At 40.2% G+C, this 17,361-nt stretch overlaps 1 protein-coding gene across 1 annotated transcript in view; it reads right to left on the reverse strand.

The window, feature by feature from the left end:
- The window catches only part of LOC131996024 (zinc finger protein GFI1 homolog pag-3-like), a 55,314-nt gene extending 39,821 nt beyond the window's left edge, over positions 1-15,493 (reverse strand). The window contains exons 1-5 of the mRNA XM_059365439.1: positions 15,482-15,493; positions 15,423-15,430; positions 15,197-15,366; positions 14,855-14,903; positions 12,555-12,724 (exon numbers count right to left, since the gene is read on the reverse strand). Coding sequence (XP_059221422.1) covers positions 12,555-12,724; positions 14,855-14,903; positions 15,197-15,366; positions 15,423-15,430; positions 15,482-15,493 — 409 coding nt within the window. The remainder of the gene's footprint in view (positions 1-12,554; positions 12,725-14,854; positions 14,904-15,196; positions 15,367-15,422; positions 15,431-15,481) is intronic.
- Positions 15,494-17,361: the final 1,868 nt, after the last annotated feature.

Below are 17,361 nucleotides of genomic sequence, written 5' to 3' on the forward strand. Positions count from 1 at the left end.
AGATATTTTCAATTCCTTGGCACAATGAGGTGTTGAAATGCATTATGCATTTTTTATAAATTCCATACCAAACTAGCAACTGCAGTGCGCAGAAAGAGGGGAGAAACGAACTTTGCAAAATTCACCGGAAATATGGCTAAAGTGATGCATTAAAAATAACTTTGTGACAGACCACCAACGGCAAATTCAAACATCGGTGAAGTCTTTTTGTAGCGTTGCTATGGATGAATGCCAGGAAGCAAAGATTTCCAAAGCTAAAGAGTAGAGTAAAGTCTTTCGTTGTTGATATTTCATTTTTGTTCGCATTAAATGTTAAGGTAAAGTAATATACAACCGACTGTACATCTCGACTGGAAATGGAACATTTTGCAAAGTTAAGAAATATTTAATGCAGACTTGTGATTTTTTTTTTTCTTTTTTGATACCTGTCTTTCAAAGTATCCTTCTTTAGCACTTGCCTTTCTGTTGTGTTGACGTTGTGAGGCTAAGAAAATCCCTGGAATTGATGTTGATTGCAACATGCAGTCCTAGATGTGGCAAAACTGTATGGTGTCACATCATCCAAGGACTCATCAGCACCAGTGATATCAAATGGCTTGAGAAGTGAGCACGTATTACAAACCGTATGATTTAAGTATAACGACAATGCTTTTGATGCAGGAAATGCACAACTTGAAATGTCTCAAAGACCAAATACCACGTTGGCCAAGGTTTAGTTTGCACTCAAGATGTAGAAAAAAACAAGAAAAAGATTCTATTGCATAAGTCTCAATAGCATGATTTGTAGAAAAAAACAAGTAAGAGGGTGCTAAGTTCGGCCGAACCGAAACTTATATACCCTCCACCATGGATCGCATTTGTCGAGTTCTATGCGGGGTATCTCTTTTAAGGCAAACAAATAATATTGAATAAGAATTGCGCCTTGTTGGGGCTCAGAAAGCAAAATCGGGAGATCGCTTTATATGGGAGCTGTATCAAGCTATTGATCGATTTATACCATATTAGAGACGCATATTGAAGTTCACGAGAGAAGCCGTTGTACAAAATTTCTTCCAAATCGGATGAGAATTGCGCCCTCTAGAGGCTCAAGAAGTCAAGACCCAAGATCGGTTTATATGGCAGCTATATCAAAACATGGACCGATTTGAACCGTACTTAGCGCTGTTGGTTGGAAGTGATACCAAAACAGGTCGTGCAAAATTTCATTCCAATCGGATAAGAATTGTGCCCTCTAGAGGCTCAAGAAGTCAAGACCCAACATCGGTATATATGGCAGCTATATCAAAACATAGACCGATTTGAACAATACTTAGTGCAGTTTTTGGAAGTGATACCAAAACACGTCATGCAAAATTTCAGTTCAATCGGATAAGAATTGCGCCCTCTACAGGCTCAAGAAGTCAAGACCCAAGATCGGTTTATGTGGCAGCTATATCAGGTTATAGACGGATTTGAACCATACTTGGCACAGTTGTTGGAAGTGATACCAAAACCCGTCGTGCCAAATTTCATTCCAATTGGATAAGAATTGCGCACCGTAGAGGCTCAAGAAGTCAAGACCCAAGATCGATTTATATGGCAGCTATATCAAAACATAGACCGATTTGAACAATACTTAGTGCAGTTTTTGGAAGTGATACCAAAACACGTCATGCAAAATTTCAGTTCAATCGGATAAGAATTGCGCCCTCTACAGGCTCAAGAAGTCAAGACCCAAGATCGGTTTATGTGGCAGCTATATCAGGTTATGGACCGATTCAAACCATACTTGCCACAATTGTTGGATATCATAACAAAACACGTCGTGCAAAATTTCATTCCAATCGGATAAGAATTGCGCCCCGTAGAGGCTCAAGAAGTCAAGACCCAAGATCGGTTTATATGGCAGCTATATCAAAACATATATCGATTTGAACAATACTTAGCGCAGTTGTTGAAAGTGATACCAAAACTCGTCGTGCAAAATTTCATTCCAATCGGATAAGAATTGCTCCCTCTAAAGGCTCAAGAAGTCAAGACCCTAGATCGGGTCATATGGCAGCTATATCAGGTTATGGATCGATTCAAACCATACTTGCCACAGTTGTTGGAAGTGATACCAAAACACGTCGTGCAAAATTTCATTCCAATCGGATAAGAATTGCGCCCTCTATAGGCTCTAGAAGTCAAGACCCAAGATCGGTTTATATGGCAGCTATATCAGGTTATGGACCGATTCAAACCATAATTGGCACAGTTGTTGGATATCATAACAAAACACGTCGTGCAAATGTACATTCCAATAGGATAAGAATTGCGCCCTCTAGAGGCTCTAGAAGTCAAGACCCAAGATCGGTTTATATGGCAGCTATATCAAAACATGGACCGATTTGAACAATACATAGCGCAGTTGTTGGAAGTGATACCAAAAAACACTACGTGCAAAATTTTATTACAATCGGATAGGAATTGCGCCCTCTAGAGGCTCAAGAAGTCAAGACCCAAGATCAGTTCATATGGCAGCTATATCAAAACATGGACCGATTGGCCCATTTACAATCCCAACCGACCTACATTAATAAGGAGTATTTGTGCTAAATTTCAAGCAGCTAGCTTTACTTCTTCAAAAGTTAGCATGCTTTCGACAGACAGACAGACGGACGGACATGTCTAGATCGACATAAAATGTCACTTCGATCAAAAATATATATACTTTATGGGGTCTCAGATGTATATTTCGAGTAGTTACAAACAGAAAGACGAAATTAGTATACCCCCATCCTATGGTGGAGGGTATAAGAACTTAAACTTACACCCGCAAGTAGAAAACTTTACTTTCGCCCAGAATGATATTTGTGTGCTATTTAGTACCGCATAGCGGTCGATTTCTTAAGGTTCGTTTACATTGGCTAACTAAATAATCTCGTCTTCATTATCACTAATATTAGACCGATCATTGAAATTTAAAGTCATGGTTTGTTAAGCTTTACAAACAACTCTGGTAGCCGAACCGGGCCCGCTCCGCAGTGCCTTCTTTAACTCTCTTATACATTGTATTTGTACCCTGTATTGCAATGGTCGATATATAAGTCCTGTTTTCGTAAAGTTTTAAGATGGGGACAGTTCGCCCCGAATGTGGATTTCGAATTCGTGTCATTGAAGCGCAGAGGTAAGAAAGACCGCCAATGATGCTAAACGAATGAATTCAATTCCTGGCGACAACATTGGCTACAATGTAAGTGGTGGTTATCCCTCCTTATGTTGGCGACATTTGTGAGATCTGTGCCATACATAGAAGTCATGTAAAAAGCGGGTCCATTATCATTGAGCTTAAACTTGAATCGGACAGAACTCATTGATTTGTTAGAAGCTGGCGCATGTTCTTTTACAAAATATGTATAGGCAATTTTTTGCTCTACAATCTTATACCTATTATTAGACTCCTATATTGCAGGGCGTAAATATGTCCAGTTTGGGGTGTATTTTGGGAGTGAATAGGTCACCCAGACACTTGGCCCTTAAAGTAAATATAAGATTCGTGCTAAACACTCAAATACTTTTTATATGAGCCCCATATTACTATGGTCAGTAAAATTGTCCTGTTCCATTTCTGCTTTATATTGTTGTGATTGGTCTATGCATCCATTTGACGGAGAGTGCCTTTTGGAGGTGGGATGGTACCTCAAACATTCCGCCCAAATATGGATTTCACATTCGTGCTCTGCTCTCAAATACCTTTCATTTAAGCCCAAAATTGCCATGGTTGATAAATATATACGGATTGGAGGTCGTTTTGGGGCTGGGGCTGGGCCTGGCACTCCCCCACTCTGCTCTAAAAATAGGTATAAAATTCGTTCTTTACTCCCAAAAATCATTTATTTGAGGAGACACCTACCACTACATGGACTTAATTTTTTGTTAACATATTTGTTATCTACTCCCGTACACCTTTCATTTGAGTCGTTTTGGGGTTGGGGCGGCCCGCTTAGACTCAATTTTTTATCCCATATTCGCATTATACTTTCCAATACTTTTCATCCGATACCCATATTGTAGTGGTGGTGTTCTTGGGTTAAGAGGCAGGATATATGGCCTATGTTTCCTTACAGACCAATCTACACAATCTGTGAAAATTTCGAGAACAAACAAACCGAGTTCTATATAGTCGCGATTGGCTAATATGCCCATTTAGGGCGTTTTTGGGGGATGGGCGACCTCCCATACGTCGATCTGATTTTGTATGCCACATTCGTTATAGATAGGTTCGAAATGTGTCTGAATACGAAGATATTTCACCAGCTCTAAAGGAGCGTGATTAGACCAATACTCACTAACGCCTCAGTAGTTTGGTGGACTGCGAAGGAGGAAAAGGTAAGGCTCAGAGAGCATGTTGTCTTGGTAAGGAGGAGTGATGAGAACCACGCCCACTAGAGCACCGAAACTATTCTAGACATTAGACCCACAGAAATGCAGATCATGTGTAAGGCAGCGACTGCAGCTATGAGACTTAATGGGAGAGTGGATAGAGGATAGGACCAGGTGACACCATCGGGGTATAATCGAGACGACAATAGCAAATCTGAAAGGAATGGAAGAGGTTTCCGATCGTATACCTGAGATGACACTTGAGGTCGAATGCGAGGCACTGCTGCCAGAGGCACAGTCTTGGATTGATGGGACCATAGCATTGCCATCTGGAAGATCATGCTATATAGATGAATCAAAAGCTAGCTAGGGCCTGGGGTTCTACAATGAGAATCCAGAGACTGAGAACTGTTTTCGACAGCCTGACCTTAATAAGGTCCTGCAGGCGGAGATCCGGGCGATCTTGGATGGCGTGGGGTGGTGTGGTGCTAACGCTAGAACACGGAGTGTGAACATCTTTATGGACAGTAGACTGGCCCTTAAGACAAAAACAACCAGGACGGTAAAGCCACCAACAGTCTTGCAGTGTAAGAAGGAGATTAACGCCTTCTCTGAGGAAGGCAAAATCCGCATCGTTTGGGTGCCGGGCCATAACGGAGTAAGGGGGAATGAAAAAAATGACTATAACTAGTGCAGGCCAGAGGAGTTCTGTCAATAAACTTGATTAACCCGAAGCATTTCGGGTTAACCCAGTCCAAATTGAGGATGTGGTCGACGAATGCGCTTGTAACCCTCTGGAACGAAACGGTCGGAAGGACAACGAAAATTCTACGGGGAGATCCGAATTGTGAGAAAACGAGGCTATTACTGAAAGGACGCAAGAAGGAGGTCAATAAAGCTTTCGGTATCATAACAGCACACATAGGACAACGAGCTCAATTGTGCAAAATCGATGCGGCAAGTGATAGCGCGCGGGAAAGGTGATGAGACGTTGGAACATTTCCTATGTCATTGACCGGTTTTCGCGGCTAACAGATACGGCCACATAGGTGGGGACACAATACCAGACATGAACCAACTTAGAGGAGTGGTATGGAAAACAATTCAGGATTTCGAAAATAGCACGGAATTCCTGACCTAAAATTTTCCCTTTAGAGGTTAATTTTTATACCCTCCACCATAGGATGGGGGGTAAACTAATTTCGTCATTCTGTTTGTAACTACTCGAAATATTCATCTGAGACCCCATAAAGTATATATATTCTTGATCGTAGCGGTATTTGATGTCGATCTAGCCATGTCCGTCCATCTGTCCGTCCGTCCGTCTGACTGTCGAAAGCACCCTAACTTCCGAAGGGGTAAAGCTAGCCGCTTGAAATTTTGCACAATTACTTCTTATTAGTGTAGGTCGGTTGGTATTGTAAATGGGCCATATCGGTTCACGTTTTGATATAGCTGCCATATAAACCGATCTTGGGTCTTGACTTCTTGAGCCTCTAGAGTGCGCAATTCTTATCCGATTGCAATGAAATTTTCCACGACGAGTTTTGTTATGATATCCAACAACTGTGCCAAGTATGGTTCAAATCGGTTTATAACCTGATATAGCTGCCATATAAACCGATCTTGGGTCTTGACTTCTTGAGCCTCTAGAGTGCGGAATTCTTATCCGATTGAAATGAAATTTTGCACGACGTGTTTTGTTATGATATCCAACAACTGTGCCAAGTTTGGTTCAAATCGGTCAATAACCTGATATAGCTGTCATATAAACCGATCTTGGGTCTTGACCTCTTGAGCCTCTAGAGGGCGCAATTCTCATCCGATTTTAATGAATTTTTAGCACGAAGTATTTTGTTATGGTATCCAACAACTGTGCCAAGTATGGTTCAAATCGGTCCATAACCTGATATAGCTGTCATATAAACAGATCTGGGGACTTGACTTCTTGAGCTTCTAGAGAGCGCAATTCGTATCCGATTTGGCTGAAATTTTGCATAACGTATTTTATTCTTACTTTCAACAACTGTGTCAAATAATGTTAAAATCGGTTCATAACCTGATATAAACCGATCTGGGATCTTGACTCTGTACGACGGATTTTTGTACGACGGATCCTCTCATGACCATCAACATACGTGTTCATTATGGTCTGAATCGGTCTATAGTAGAATCGGTCTATATATATCGGTCTATAGCCCGATATAAATCGATCTCTCTATTTTACTTCTTGAGCCCCCAAAGGGCGCAATTCTTATTCGAATTGGCTGACATTTTACACAGGTCTCCAACGTATCATTTAATTGTGGTCCAAACCGGACCATATCTTGATATCGTTCTAATAGAAGAGCAACTCTTTTCTTATATCCTTTTTTGCCTAAGAAGAGATCCCGGGAAAAGAACTCGACAAATGCTATCTATGGTGGAGGGTATATAAGATTCGACCCGGCCAAGCTTAGCACGCTTTTACTGGTTAGTTTCTAGATCGCACAACAAGCCGATTACTGGCTTAGGTGTTCGTGCATAGTGGCATGGGGCGGATTAATATCTGCACCCTCTTTTCAACCTAGCCTCTGTTACAAGGTCAAATACTTAGGAGTGATCTTGGATAGGAAACTAATTTGGAAGTATCACATTCAGGAGCGTACTGAGAAGGCTCACAGATGATGGGCACTATGTAAATGGGCTGTAGGCTCAAAATGAGGCCTGAATAGTCCGCTGACTCTATATAAGCGTGATTAGACCAAAAATCCCGAAATTCTCAATGGAAGAATCAACATTAGCAAAGTGTTTTTTTACAATCATATTTTAAAACTATTCTCACTACTATTCTGAAAACTTAAAACAAATTGCACTTGCCTTAATGCATCCTTCGTAATTTTGTCCAGTTATACGATACCATATCATACAGATATACCTAATCTAATTAAAGTGCCTCAACTCACACACATACACTTGCACAGTAGAAGTTTTGTGCACAAAACATTTATTGCAAAAGATGCTCTCAGCTTAGTGTTGAACTTTTTAAGTTTTTATCTCGTTTAGTCATTATGTAATTACCAAAAAGTGCAATAACCATTGACATAAAACACATTAAACTAAACACATTAGCAGCAAAGATGTGGAGCATAGCACTAAATGAAAACTGTAATTTTATCTAGGGATACGTGATACCTTTTTATTTCACCTTTTTGCCCATTCACGTGCCGGCCATAATGCCCACCATATTTTGCAGCTCAAGTTGCTGCTGGCCAGAATATTATCAGAGAAAACAAAAGAGTTTCGGTAATTAAATTTTCGATTTCTTTTAGTATGTCCTCTTTTGTTCAGATTCTAGGGCTACATTGGGCAGCTGTATTGTAATCAGATAGAGGCCCAGCAGATGTGGTTGACAATGTCCAACTGGTGGGGATGAAAGTGTAAAAAGGATTTTTTTTTCTCCACTGACTATTAGATTGGGAAAATGCAATGAACCTTAATGGTTATGAGATAAGATGTTTGGTCAAAGAACGATGTCAAACCATGGATTTGGTTTGTAAGGAGGTTTTATCTAAAGGTTGACATATATGGACACATACAGGGTGGCTGATGAATATTGCTACAATGATGAATATTGCTACATTTTTTTTTCGGTGTATGGAATACATTTTTCTTTTATTCATGTTAAATTAAATTATTAAATTAATTATTAAATTATTATTAATTAAATTAATTAATTAAATTAATTATTAAATTATTATTATTAAATAGAAAAAAAGTTATTACATTTTTTTTTGGTAGCGGCTTTCATCAGCCACCCTGTATATGGTTCAATGAAAAGAGCTACTTTTCATTAGCTCATGAACTTCAGACAACTTGTGGCATGTCCCCCCAGAAGTTTTCCAAATTTAAACCATCAAAGTAATTGAATCAGAAATTCTGGATTTATGGGGACAACAATGGTAATGAGTCTAATTTGCAAAGAATTTTTCTAGCCTTAAATACTACCACAAATGCTCTAAAAAACTTGTTTTTTGGCTATCTCTGAATTTTTAGGCTAAATAATGCACAATTATTTCTTATTTTTTGGAATAACCTCTTAACGACTTCAAATGTATTTAATTCATATTTTTACACTTTTCACCATAGGATGGGGGCATACTAAATTCGTCATTCAGTTTGTTACACATCGAAATATTGATCTGAAACCCCATGAAGTATATGTCATGACAATCAAGATGACATTTTAAGTCGATCTAGCCATGTCCGTCCGTCTGTCCATCCGTCCGTCCGTCCATCCGTTCGTCTATCGAAAGCACGCTAACTTTCGAAAGAGTAAAGTAGAGTAAAGTAAACCCTTAAAATTTTGCATAAATACTTCGTTTTAGTGCAGGTAGGTTGGGATTGTAATTGGACCAAATCGGTCCACGTTTGGGTATAGCTGCCATTTAAACCGATATCGGATCTTGACTTCTTCAGCCGCTAGATGGCGCAATTATTATGCAAGTTACCTGAAATTTTGCACAAAGTGTTTTGGTATGACCATCAACAACTGTGCCAAGTATAGTTCAAATCGGTTTATAACCCGATATAGCTCTCATATAAACCCATTTCGGATCTTGAATTCTTGAGCCGATAAAGGGCGCAATTATCAATCAATTTGTCAGAAATTTTGTACGTAGTGATTTGGTTTGACCATCAACAATTGTGACAAGTATGGTTCAAATCAGTTCATAACCTGATATAGCTATCACATAAACCAATTTCGGGTCTTGAATTCTTGAGCCGATAGAGGGCGCAATTCTTATCAGATTTGGCTGAAATTTAGCATGAAGTGTATTGGTTGGACCATCAACAACTGTGCCAAGTATAACTCATATCAGTTCATAACGTGATATAGCTGCCATATAAACCGCTGTCGGATCTTGACTTCTTGAGCCGATAGATGGCGCAATTCTTATCTGATTTGGCTGAAATTTACCATGAAGTGTTTTGGACTGACCATCAACAACTGCGCCAGGTATGGTCCAAATCGGTTCACAAACTGATATAGCTCTCACATAAACCGATTCGGGTCTTGAATTCTTGAGCCGATAGAGGGCGCAAATCTTATCATATTTGGCTGAAATTTTGCACGTAGTATTCGGATCTTGATTTATTGAGCCGCTAGAGGGCGCAATTATTATCGGATTTGCCTTAAATTTTGTATGAAGTGTTTTGTTCTAACTTCTAACAACTGCGTCAAGTATGGTTCAAATCGGTTCATAACCTGATATAGTTCTCATATAAACCCATTCCGGATATTGAATTCTTGAGCCGATAGAGGGCGCAATTATTATCGGATTTGCCTGAAATTTTGTATGAAGTGTTTTGTTCTAACTTCTAACAAGTGCCAAATATAGTTAAAATCGGTTCATAACCTGATATAGCTCTCATATAAATCCTTTTCCGATCTTAAATTCTTGAGCCGCTAGAGGCCGCAATTTTTATCGGACTTGCATGAAATTTTGTCTGAAGTGTTTATAACCTTATATAGCTCCCATATAATCCGATCTCGGATAGTGACTTCGTTAGCCTCTAGAGGCTAACGGTAGCTTAAATCCGATTTTTGACCATCAACAACGGAGCTAAGTATCCCATCTCCCGATTATACTTCTAGAACCTCTAGAGGCAGCAGTACTTATGCGATTTGGCTGAAATTTTGCACAACGACTTCTTTTATGGCCTTAAACATACGTGTTTAGCATGGCTATATTCGCTCCATAAACTGATATAGCTCCAATATAAACAAATCTTATAATTTTATTTCTTAAGCCCCAATAGGGCACAGTTGTAATCCGATTTGGTTGAAATTTTGGACAAGGAATTCCACCTTGGTCTCCAACAGCCAATCCAGGTATGGCCCCAATCGGTTCATAACTTGGTATAGCTAAAATAGCATAGCAATTCCTATTTCCCTTTGTTTGTCTACAAAGGGATAACGGCTAAAGGACTTGACAAATGTGATCCATGGTGCATAAGGTACATAAGATACGGCCCGGCCAAACTTAGCACGCTTTAACTTGTTTCGTTTTTTCCCTTAATCTTCGAGTGGAGCAAACGTGTTTTCATTTCGCTCCTCCGCCCCTCCTATAGGGACGGGTGATTGGCACCTGTAGTCGAGAATAATACTTCAAACACACAACCAGTCGGTCTAAAGAATGGGGATGAGACGGATGAACCAGAGAGATTCGTAGCTCGTCCCCAGCCTTTCGAGTCAGATTCAGATACCAACAATGTCAATGAAACAGTCATAGCAGCCGAATCCAGAAATGAAGACAGCGGGATGACGGCAGTAATTAGCAAAGGCTTTGCTCTAGCAAGAGGACCAAGAAAGCGATCCGGGGCACGACGAAGGAGACTGAGAAGTATGCACCGGCAACGCAAGTGCAGGGTGCAGAAAGGAATAGAACTGACATTCCAAGCACTTCTACGGAATCTGGAAAGGGAATCAGATATCCCGAAGAGCGTAACGCTGTTAAAATACTTAACAAGAAAAAGAGCTCCCCGCTTTTAAGTACTCTGGGAAAACCAAGCCAGCCATCCCGCAATGAAGACTCCAGACGGTGTCCTGCGGAAGTAGACAAAGTGCGCAAAGGAAGTGCGCACGGCCTCTGAGTATTCATGGAGGACTGACTTCCAAAAGGATGCCACGGCTATCACGAAAGGGAAAGATGGTCGTTGAAAAAGGTATAGAGCCGCCCTCTTACGCCAAAGTGGCAAGTCAGAACAGAGATGAGATTGATATCAGCAGTGCATCCGGTAGGATTCCATCAGATCATCGGTCCCAAGTTTAGCACCTGGTAGACGTAGCTTCGTCATCCATTCTGACAATATGATCTATCCAACGCAGCCGTTGTATTTTGATATAGCGCCGTATCCGATAGTCTTCCGGAATAAGTAGAAAACCAACTGGACAAATTTCGGAAGACTACTCAGAAGTAGACTTGGGAAAGGTAGTTTAGATCGTCTAAGCATAGAAAACATTTACGACAATGTCAACAGGATTACGACTGCACTGGTGGAGTCTTTAGAAGATAGTTGTCTTCTTCGAGAAAGGAAATCCAATTGCAAATTTTGCCCATGAACATTCCACTAAGGAACAGGGGCAAACATTACACAAATCAATGAGTGCAGTCCGTTTCATGTGTTAAGCTCAATGATAAGTGACCTTCTTTTTATAACCCGAACGGCGTGCCGCAGTGCGACACCTCTTGGGGAGAGAAGTTTTTACAAATGTTGTCAGCATGAGGAGGGGAACATCAAAAGAAATCAGCCCAAGAAAAATCCTGGGTGAACGGGGAGATTCGCAACAATGGTAAAGAGGTCCTCAGGGGACCGACACACTGATACATTCCTAAGACCAGAGTAGAGTGGACTTGGTTCTTAGAGGCTGGACAAACCATATGCTAAGGAACAGATGGATAGATTATGCGTCCCATGACATAAATATATGGGAGAAGGCGACACTGGGCACTCCACAGGTGGGCATTTTATCGACACTCCAATAGGTAACCACCATAAATAACCTATTACGGATGCTGACTGAGGAGGTATTGTGACTCGATGACGATGTTATAATACTTTAAAGGGGTAAGGATCCAAACCAGCTATGAAGAATACCCGACCCGTGTTAAAGCGAGGACGTCGAGTACGAACATCTGTACGGACAATCAACTGGCCATAAGGGCTATAACAAGAAGGACGGTAGTTCACGAGCAGTCTTAGAGTGTAAGAAGGAGATTAATGCCTTCATTCTCATCGCTTGGGTGCCGGGCCAAAGCGGAGTAAGTGGGAATGAGAAAGCAGATGATTCGGCAGTGAAGGCCAGAGAACTGCCGTTATCAAACTTGGTTAACTCGATGCCTTCGGGCGTGGACGACGAATGCCCTTGTAACCCTGTGGAAGAGCGAAACGGTCGGCAGGGAGGCGAAAATGGGGAGTTCCAAATCGTTAAAAACGAGGAAATCTGAAGGAAAGAAAGGTGGTCAGTATAGCTTTCGGTATCATAACGGGACACATTTCTTTTATGTGCAACGAATTATTTTTTGCGTGTGGTAACCCTAAACACTTTGATATAGTTGAATTGCTGATGGCGTTTGTTGCCAGAAGCTCACGATAATAAACTAGCCAACTCAATATACACCTTTCTTTCTATATACATGAACTAATGAAGAAAAATGACAACTTACCGGTATGTTTATAAGTATGTTTCTTCATATCCGATTTTTGATGGAAACGTTTGCCACAATATTGGCAAGAGTATGGTCTTGTATCACTTTGTATTAGTAAATGAGTGGAGTGTGTTGAGTGTTGAGGAGCCCTTGAAAGCTTTGCCGCATTGGTTACCGCATTGGTTACACTGAAAATAGAAAGATGAAAAACATGTTTTATTAATTTTATCGAAAGTTATCAAACTTGTAATGCTACAAGTAAAAAATAAAACGTTTGTGATATTTTTACGAGAAACAAATTACTTTTGTTACCATGTTTTTCGTTTATTGTAACTATTTAAGGTTTCACCTCAACATATCAATCGGTAGACATAAACGTAGCATTATAGAATGTGACTAACTTGGTGTATTGTAAACCTTTTACCAACCTTTCCTACGGTAAAAGTATCTTTCTTTTGTTGTATAATCCAAAAACTCTTTAATAGCAAAAATGTTCCGATAGCCGCAAACGGTTATTCGTTTGCCGGAAAAATAATTATTCACTTGTCCTTTCCAACTAGAGAGAGGCAAAGGGTGAGTTTTTGAATGTAAAGACCCGTGATGGATAAAAAGTGATGGGCGAATGGTAAACCCGGAAATTTATTTTTAAAGTATCGCCATAGGTAGGTCCAATGACAAAAAATCATTAGAGCAATATGGTAGGTTTTTAATATAATTGTGTAGATGAGAAACCGGCACTTAGGTGGGGACACAATACCACACATGAACCAACTCAGGGGCGTGGCATGGAAGGCAACTAAAGATTTTGTAAGTAGCACGGAATTCCTAACTTGGATTTTCTTTTTCGAGGTTACCTTTTTAGTATTTAGAGCGCACAACAAGCCGATTACTGACTTAGGTGTATGTCCATAGTGGCATGGGGCGTATTAATATCCGCACCCTCTTTTGAACCTAGCCTAACATAACATATAGCTGATGCTCTAAAATCGTCAAAAGCTTAAAAAACTTGAAATGTGTTTCTACAAAAGTGACAACTTTTTGATTTAAGGCCAGCAGATAATGTTTACCGATACCACCAAACTTATTTTGAGAATTGTTCTCCTTAATTGCTTAAGAAGTCAAATCGAGAATCTTATATATAAAATTCAATTTGTGTTTGTTTGTTTGTTCCGTATAGACTCAAAAACGGCTGAATCGTATAGACTCAAAAACGGTTGTTCTGGAAGGAAACATAGGCTACATAATTTTTTGATATCGAGAGGGGGGGCGGACCCTCCATCATTCATTCATCCATTCTGACAATATGATCTATCCAACGCAGCCGTTGTATTTTGATATAGCGCCGTATCCGATAGTCTTCCGGAATAAGTAGAAAACCAACTGGACAAATTTCGGAAGACTACTCAGAAGTAGACTTGGGAAAGGTAGTTTAGATCGTCTAAGCATAGAAAACATTTACGACAATGTCAACAGGATTACGACTGCACTGGTGGAGTCTTTAGAAGATAGTTGTCTTCTTCGAGAAAGGAAATCCAATTGCAAATTTTGCCCATGAACATTCCACTAAGGAACAGGGGCAAACATTACACAAATCAATGAGTGCAGTCCGTTTCATGTGTTAAGCTCAATGATAAGTGACCTTCTTTTTATAACCCGAACGGCGTGCCGCAGTGCGACACCTCTTGGGGAGAGAAGTTTTTACAAATGTTGTCAGCATGAGGAGGGGAACATCAAAAGAAATCAGCCCAAGAAAAATCCTGGGTGAACGGGGAGATTCGCAACAATGGTAAAGAGGTCCTCAGGGGACCGACACACTGATACATTCCTAAGACCAGAGTAGGGTGGACTTGGTTCTTAGAGGCTGGACAAACCATATGCTAAGGAACAGATGGATAGATTATGCGTCCCATGACATAAATATATGGGAGAAGGCGACACTGGGCACTCCACAGGTGGGCATTTTATCGACACTCCAATAGGTAACCACCATAAATAACCTATTACGGATGCTGACTGAGGAGGTATTGTGACTCGATGACGATGTTATAATACTTTAAAGGGGTAAGGATCCAAACCAGCTATGAAGAATACCCGACCCGTGTTAAAGCGAGGACGTCGAGTACGAACATCTGTACGGACAATCAACTGGCCATAAGGGCTATAACAAGAAGGACGGTAGTTCACGAGCAGTCTTAGAGTGTAAGAAGGAGATTAATGCCTTCATTCTCATCGCTTGGGTGCCGGGCCAAAGCGGAGTAAGTGGGAATGAGAAAGCAGATGATTCGGCAGTGAAGGCCAGAGAACTGCCGTTATCAAACTTGGTTAACTCGATGCCTTCGGGCGTGGACGACGAATGCCCTTGTAACCCTGTGGAAGAGCGAAACGGTCGGCAGGGAGGCGAAAATGGGGAGTTCCAAATCGTTAAAAACGAGGAAATCTGAAGGAAAGAAAGGTGGTCAGTATAGCTTTCGGTATCATAACGGGACACATTTCTTTTATGTGCAACGAATTATTTTTTGCGTGTGGTAACCCTAAACACTTTGATATAGTTGAATTGCTGATGGCGTTTGTTGCCAGAAGCTCACGATAATAAACTAGCCAACTCAATATACACCTTTCTTTCTATATACATGAACTAATGAAGAAAAATGACAACTTACCGGTATGTTTATAAGTATGTTTCTTCATATCCGATTTTTGATGGAAACGTTTGCCACAATATTGGCAAGAGTATGGTCTTGTATCACTTTGTATTAGTAAATGAGTGGAGTGTGTTGAGTGTTGAGGAGCCCTTGAAAGCTTTGCCGCATTGGTTACCGCATTGGTTACACTGAAAATAGAAAGATGAAAAACATGTTTTATTAATTTTATCGAAAGTTATCAAACTTGTAATGCTACAAGTAAAAAATAAAACGTTTGTGATATTTTTACGAGAAACAAATTACTTTTGTTACCATGTTTTTCGTTTATTGTAACTATTTAAGGTTTCACCTCAACATATCAATCGGTAGACATAAACGTAGCATTATAGAATGTGACTAACTTGGTGTATTGTAAACCTTTTACCAACCTTTCCTACGGTAAAAGTATCTTTCTTTTGTTGTATAATCCAAAAACTCTTTAATAGCAAAAATGTTCCGATAGCCGCAAACGGTTATTCGTTTGCCGGAAAAATAATTATTCACTTGTCCTTTCCAACTAGAGAGAGGCAAAGGGTGAGTTTTTGAATGTAAAGACCCGTGATGGATAAAAAGTGATGGGCGAATGGTAAACCCGGAAATTTATTTTTAAAGTATCGCCATAGGTAGGTCCAATGACAAAAAATCATTAGAGCAATATGGTAGGTTTTTAATATAATTGTGTAGATGAGAAACCGGCACTTAGGTGGGGACACAATACCACACATGAACCAACTCAGGGGCGTGGCATGGAAGGCAACTAAAGATTTTGTAAGTAGCACGGAATTCCTAACTTGGATTTTCTTTTTCGAGGTTACCTTTTTAGTATTTAGAGCGCACAACAAGCCGATTACTGACTTAGGTGTATGTCCATAGTGGCATGGGGCGTATTAATATCCGCACCCTCTTTTGAACCTAGCCTAACATAACATATAGCTGATGCTCTAAAATCGTCAAAAGCTTAAAAAACTTGAAATGTGTTTCTACAAAAGTGACAACTTTTTGATTTAAGGCCAGCAGATAATGTTTACCGATACCACCAAACTTATTTTGAGAATTGTTCTCCTTAATTGCTTAAGAAGTCAAATCGAGAATCTTATATATAAAATTCAATTTGTGTTTGTTTGTTTGTTCCGTATAGACTCAAAAACGGCTGAATCGTATAGACTCAAAAACGGTTGTTCTGGAAGGAAACATAGGCTACATAATTTTTTGATATCGAGAGGGGGGGCGGACCCTCCCCCTTACCCACAAAGTACTACCCAAAAATTAAAGTGGACCGATCGGGACAACATGGGATTTAAATGAAAGATATTCAGGAGTAGAGTACGAATTTCATAATAAAAATTTGGTCCAAGTAACTGGGGAACCGCCCCAGCCCCAAAACTCCTTAAAATAGGTTTATTTGATGATCATAACAATATGGGACTCTAACGAAAGGTATTCGGGAGTGGATTACGAATATGGTTAGGAAGTACGAAAAGGCTTTATAGTTTTGTTGATGGGGCGGACCCTCTACCGTTGCCCCAAAAACATCAAGCTAAATCAAAATGGACCGATCAGGACAATATGGGTATCAAATGAAAAGTGTACGGGAGTTGATAACGAATCTGGTATACATATTCATGTCGATGTATAGGGGGTCAACCCACCCCCACTAAAACGCCCAAAATGGGCACATAAGCCAATCACAGATATATGGGATTCGGTTTGTTTGCTCCGTATAGACTGAAAAACGGCAAAACCAATTTTCTCGAAATTTTCGCATATTGTTAAGGTTGGTCTGGAAGGAAACAAAGGCTATGTAATTTTTCGGTATCGGAAGGGGGACCGACCCTCCCCCTTATGCCAAAAACACAACCCAAAATCAAAAGTGGACCGATTGTGACAATATAGGTATCAAATGAAAGGTATTGGAGAGTAGAATACGAATGTGGTATTAAAATTTGAGTCTCAGTACCCATCGGGCCGCCCCAACCCCAAAACTCCCCCAAACAGACATTGGACGTTTATTTCAATATGGGGCTCAAATAAAAGGTATTCGGGAGTAGATTTCGAATCTGGCATACAAAATCAGATTGAAGTATAGGGGGTCACGTCACCCCCCAAAAACCCATTTAGACTCAGTATGGCTATATGACACTTGG

This window comes from Stomoxys calcitrans, chromosome 3 (assembly GCF_963082655.1).
Source record: "Stomoxys calcitrans chromosome 3, idStoCalc2.1, whole genome shotgun sequence".
Classification (NCBI taxonomy): Eukaryota; Metazoa; Arthropoda; class Insecta; order Diptera; family Muscidae; genus Stomoxys; species Stomoxys calcitrans.